Here is a 5,665-nt window from a genome sequence, read left to right as displayed (position 1 = left end):
CCACGTCTGTCAATCTCAGAGCTACGAAGTCAATAAACTCGATGCCTTGCCGATGCCGTGGCTGTGGTCTTCTTCCTAGCGCAAAAGGGGTCAGGGCACGCGTGGTTCGCGACAAAAAGTAAACAATTAAAACGGCACTTGGGCGGGCGAGAGGTTGGCGGTCGACAGCTCAAGTGTTATGTGTGGGAGAGTGGGTGGGTGGGAGGGTGGGTGAGTGGATGGGTGGATGTCTGTGTGCGTGCGCATATTTATGACTTTTTGGAGGTTAGGAAACGCGTACGCGGCCGGGGCTGAAGAACGAAAAAAAGGCCCGAGCTTTAACGAAAATAGAGAGAAAGTACGACCGGGTCGAGCGAGGGGCAGAAAAGGGAAGAGGGGGGGGGTCGCATCGCGGAGGAGGCGTTGCAGGAGGTCGTGACAATGTCGCCAAGGCGCATCTTCTCGCGGATGCAGCGCTAGTGTTCGCTCATAATATATAAGGAGTAGTCAAGAAATGTAACATTTCTCGTGAGGAGCAATTGTATCAGTCGCCTATCCGTCGAGAAATGCCTCTCATTTTTCTTTCGTTGTCTTTGAGCACAAGGGTTGATAACCGATGAACAACAATTCGAATGGGGGTGGGGGGCGTAGAGGTAGTGAAAACAGTTAACGAGCTAAAAAGGATGAGGTAGAAAGTGATAATCGAATAAAGTCGAGGAAATCGACATAAAATGTGAGGAAGATTGTCGAAGCTATTAACCGCGCGTATACTCGTATTCGCAGTCTCGGATGTCCTGGTTATAGATGTTCCAGAGGCGTAGTAGCTACGATAAAGCGGAGGATCACAGAACCGGTGAGATAATCGGTAGAAGGATATGAAGAAGACAGCCCCTCATCGCATTAGCCGTGTGGATATTGAGCATAGCGAGCCTTACACTAGTCCATAATAGTTGTTCGGTGTCTCGGTGTGCACCAGCAAGAGCTGGGTTGACAGTAGTAGCAGCAGCAGCAGCAGCAGCAGCAACAACAACAACAGCAACAACAATAACAACAACACCAGCAGTAGTAGTAGTGTTGTTCGGTGTCTCGGTGTGCACCAGCAAGAGCTGGGTTAGCAGCAGCAGCAGCAGCAGCAGCAGCAGCAGCAGTAGCAGGACCACCACCACCACCACCACCACCACCAGCTTCGGTTTTGTTACACTCCACAAGTGTAAAGCCACGTCCCGTCGAGCGCGCACTCTCGATTATCTAAGAGTAGTGCTGGTACAAACTGAGCTAGCGGCAACGCCGTCGCCGCCGACCTCGTCGCTGACTCCTCGCGCTTGCAGCTTCATTGACATCGCACGTGCCACCGTCGTCGCCGTTGCTGCCGCTGCCCTTGTGGCTTCAGCGCTTCCTCTACTTGCACACGCACTCCCGACAGTGGTCGCGCACCACGGTGACGACGTACCTCCCCACAACTATAACCTAAAAAAAGTTGCGAAAGAGAAGAGATACCATCCCCGATAACGCTACCGCCATACACGCCACTACCGTCACCAACACCACTACCACTGACACCACACCACTACCAGCACCACCTTCACCGTCAAAAGTATTCTCGTCCTCGTACTGGATGTCCTAGGCGCAGTAGCAATCTCAAACTCAGTTGCGGTCGTATCCCTCTTCGTAATCGTCGGCGTTGTTGTTGTCGTTGTTGTCGCCGTCGATGTCGATGTCGCTTTTGCCTGGTAGGTCTTCATTAGCAGCGTTCGTACGAGCGGGGACAGTCACGCCGACGATACCAAGAGGGGCCGCGAGTCGCTCGACTTCTACCGAACGAATGACGCACGTAAGGGGCGGCGAGGGAACGGGAAGGGGTGCGGCGGTCGGTCGTCGACGCGAGGGGGAGAGCACGGGTGCGCAGAGGCAGACAGAGATCGAGAGATGTAGTGTGCGCGCGTGTGTGTGCATGAGATAGAGAAAGATAGAGAGAGAGAGAGAGAGAGAGAGAGAGAGAGCAAGCGTGACGGACAGTCGGGCAAGTACGCACGCATACAAGTATGAGGGTGCGCGCTCTACTTTCCAGCCGGACCCGGGTACGGGCGACGGAAGTGCGGAAACTCGGCCCAAGCGACGGATCCGCTCGGGTTTATCGGCAGGCCAACGTTCTCCCTAGATATTTATTGGCAGGCCGACGTTTATCCCTAGATATTTACCCATTTGTCACGGAATCGGCCACTCGAACTGCACCGACACTCGACTGACTGCTGCTGTTGCCTCTGCCCCCACCTATTACCACATACAGACATCACACTGCCAGCGGTGAACCAGTGTACACGCTCCTTACGTTTTTCAACATGGCGATTATAATATCGCGTTGCCGCTAGCGTTGCTGCTAGTGCTGCTGGTGGTGCTGCTGGTGGTGCTGCTGCTGGTGGTGCCGCCGCCGTCGCCGTCGCTGTCGCCGTCGCTGTCGCTATCGCCGTCGCCGCCACCGCCACCACCACCGCAACCGCCGTCGATCGCCCTCTTGCTCGCACTCGCGAGCTGGTCGACGTAGAGCGCGGCGTCGAGGCCGCGAAACCACGGCGCTGGCGTCGCGTTCGGCTTTTTAACCGCGCGCTACTGCACCGCTACCTCGGTGTGATCACGGCCTCGCGTCCCGTACGTTTTTCGTCTATGGCCGTGTGCGTGGATGACGTTGGTTTGGCGGCTTTGACTATTTTACCGTCAAACCTCCGTACTTTCAGTCTCGAGGAGCAGCAGACCGTTACTATGACGGGTGTACGGCTGGTATTCGGGGGTCCCGGGACTCCCCCGACTCGAGGCGCCTATCCAACTTCGTCTGCGACTTTCCTAGTACTCCTGCCGCTTCCCCCATTCTTGATCTTTCATCCATCACCGTTTTTACTTGTATTTTTTGAGCGAGTGCCGCGGAAATCTCGTGACTTTTGCTCGACCTCACGCTCCGCGATCTTTAAATAGATTTTGAAACGCTTTTTTCTTACGCTCTCCCCTCCCCCTCGCCCCACCCGCCGTTTAGCCTTTTTTTCACTAACAGCTTATATACCTTTCACAACACACATTGGCCGCTTGAAAAATTTACCGCTACGCTTGCTTCAGTGTACTATATATATATGCATGTATTTATGTATGTATATACGTATGCATAATATATTTATGTGTGTTTATATATATACGTCTCTCTCTTTTAACTAATATAGTAGTTTTTTTATACCCTGAGTGAATTTTCATTCCGATACTTTCAATGGCCATTGCCCGAATACTACATATGAGACAAATTTACGCGAGGCAAATGTGGAATGTTGAATGTGAGAAGGTGTTTATTAGTTCATTACGTCAGTACCACAAGTATAAAAAAAAATAAAACTACAAATAAGTTTGTTTTCAAATTCTGTAATTTCATAATCAGCTCAATTAGACGAATTTAGAAGAGACTCCAATTATTCGAGTGCATAATATTTTTGCAGCAGCTCTTCGTAGATATCTATGTCATTTTTCATGTAAAGACAAAATATCACTCGGTGTATCTGAAATAAAAATGATTATTTTAAAGGGGTATCGAGGCGCTGATAAATTAAAATTAAAAACTAATGAGCATACTATATCTGGATTTTCTAACAAGAATTTTTTAACAGTGCTTAATGCTATCGTTGCTGCGGCCTTCGGTGGATAGCCATATATTCCTGTTGCTATGCAAGGAAATGCAATTGAACGAAGACCATTGCGTTGTGCCAAGTCAAGACTGTTTTTGTAGCAGTCCTGTAGATTCTCGGGTATTTCTTCTCGCGGTCCCACAGTTTGTATTACATCTAAAATATTATCAATGGATGTTTCTCGAATTTAATGTAAAATAAAAATTGATAATTTATCTTAATAAAATTACATTAAATTTACATACATTTAGCTGGCAATCTGTAGCCCCCGGTTAATTTAGCTTCTCCAATTCGACAACCACCTAAAGTTGTACACTCTTTTTGTAAATATGGTCCTGCTGCTTTATGAATGGCTCCATCAACTGTAATGCAACAAAATATAACCATGACTCAATAAGAACGAAGGAATAAAATAAAAATTTTAATTAATGATAAACTTTAATGTGTATACCTCCTCCACCTACGCAGAGAAACGTATTTGCGGCATTGACAATTACATCGACCTCCAGCTGACATATATCACCTCCCCAAATTGATATTTTATCAGCTAATCCTTTACTCACTTTTTCTACACTTTCTTCTGGTGAAAGTTTAGCCATAGTTAATTTATGTGTTTCAAAGTAATCTGGCCATGTCAATATTTGCTCGATAGTCTTTGGAGTTCCCTTATAAAGTTGTCTCCTCTCATTCAGTGACATTGACAGATATTTTTCTACAATGTTAGACTTGTAATGATTAAGTTACATATAATACAAAATATTAATACTTAGTATTAAAAATATTCAATTTACTTTTTTCAGCTTCAAACGCCATCCTTCTATTGTTGTTGGCTCTTGATTCAAAAAACCTTTTGTTTATATATAATCCAAAAGAGTTTCTAAAGCTTAAAAACCTTTTAATTGAATATACTGCCTAAAGAAGTAACACAGAATAAATAAACCGGCCATTCATATTTTTGGTACTTGTATTTATTTGGAAAAACTAATCAAAATAACCTCGATTATAATTCTGGAATCGAGCAATGAGATTTTGTAATTTTATTCTTAATAATTCCTGATAAGATTTATAATGTGATTGTATTTACATATTTCTATATGCCTGCTTTATATTACAACTAAAATGGAATTATTTATTTGTGAGTGAACAGTTGACTGCGCGAAAAATTAGTACGGTTTATGCAAAATTGCAAATAAATCTAGATGGCGATAGTAGTGCAAATTTATGTTTGGCACTTGATAAGTAACATGTCTGCACACCTTGTTTATATTAAAATTATTTAATTGCTAATAATACGTTATATCGGCGTATATATTGCATATGCTTATATTGGAGAGGTCTCGTGAGAGAGAGAAAGAGAGAGAGAGAGAGAGAGAGAGAGAGAGAGAGAGAGTGAGAGAAAGAGAGATGATAATTCAAAATACTTAATTACAATATAATGGTCACTTACCACCGATTTTAACGCTATCTTTGCTGTCATACTTTTAATTAAATCATTTCAAAATTTAATCTTCATCTATTGCATCTATGCGCAATTGTGTGTACGCGTGAGTTCACACACGCAATTTTTTATTAACCGAATAAACGTGCAACCATGCGAATAATATTACATGCGTGCATATAAATTTTTATACACATATCTTTAACAATTTCTTCTATTTGGTTTTTCAGAAATGAAGAAGAATTGAAAAACGAGTGAAAAATTATGGCATATGAAAATCATTTAAGTACCAGAATTATATAGAAAGTATCATTATCAGTTGTAGATATAACACCCCACGCGGGTGCCAAATGCCTACCATCGATGGCAGCACGTGTCAAATACTGCAGTGTACGACGATATGTCGACAAAATTCTGACAAAATTACGTCAAGCCTGCCATTCACGATATTCCAAGTTAGCCCTGCCTGCTGCCATGAATGCAGAAAGCATACGGAAACCTAATGAAATGCAATAGATGTCGACACAAAGGCTCCAGGACTCCAGGCTAACTCCTAATACAGAATAATGACGAGAAAATATAATATATA

General features: G+C 44.5%; 1 protein-coding gene across 2 annotated transcripts; it reads right to left on the bottom strand.

The window, feature by feature from the left end:
* Positions 1 to 3,287: 3,287 nt before the first annotated feature.
* On the bottom strand, positions 3,288 to 5,205 carry LOC105359350 (O-acetyl-ADP-ribose deacetylase MACROD2). 2 transcript variants are annotated; one of them, XM_011495932.1, is made up of 6 exons: positions 5,086 to 5,205; positions 4,430 to 4,550; positions 4,090 to 4,350; positions 3,884 to 4,000; positions 3,586 to 3,794; positions 3,288 to 3,512 (listed from the first exon to the last, which is right to left on the bottom strand). In XM_011495932.1, the coding sequence occupies exons 1-6, from the start codon at positions 5,113 to 5,115 to the stop codon at positions 3,426 to 3,428; spliced, it is 825 nt and encodes a 274-aa protein (XP_011494234.1). In that variant the 5' UTR covers positions 5,116 to 5,205; the 3' UTR covers positions 3,288 to 3,425. The 2 variants fall into 2 exon arrangements, with proteins under 2 accessions (XP_011494234.1, XP_011494235.1); XM_011495933.1 differs by lacking the exon at positions 5,086 to 5,205 and adding an exon at positions 4,634 to 4,808.
* Between the last annotated feature and the right edge of the window lie 460 nt (positions 5,206 to 5,665).

This window comes from Ceratosolen solmsi, unplaced genomic scaffold (genome assembly GCF_000503995.2).
Source record: "Ceratosolen solmsi marchali unplaced genomic scaffold, CerSol_1.0 scaffold11, whole genome shotgun sequence".
Taxonomy (NCBI): domain Eukaryota; kingdom Metazoa; phylum Arthropoda; class Insecta; order Hymenoptera; family Agaonidae; genus Ceratosolen; species Ceratosolen solmsi.
Note: the sequence above shows the minus strand (reverse complement) of the source record. Positions and strands in the feature narration are given on the sequence as shown.

What these genes read in the sequence shown, in the direction of transcription:
- LOC105359350 (XM_011495932.1), bottom strand. Translation starts at nt 5,115, where the DNA reads ATGACAGCAAAGATAGCGTTAAAATCGGTG. An exon ending in GGCGTTTGAAGCTGAAAAAA is followed by an intron (nt 4,351 to 4,429) that starts GTAAATTGAATA and finishes CTAACATTGTAG; the next exon opens with AAAAATATCTGTCAATGTCA. An exon ending in TGTTAGAAAATCCAGATATA is followed by an intron (nt 3,513 to 3,585) that starts GTATGCTCATTA and finishes TTTTTATTTCAG; the next exon opens with ATACACCGAGTGATATTTTG.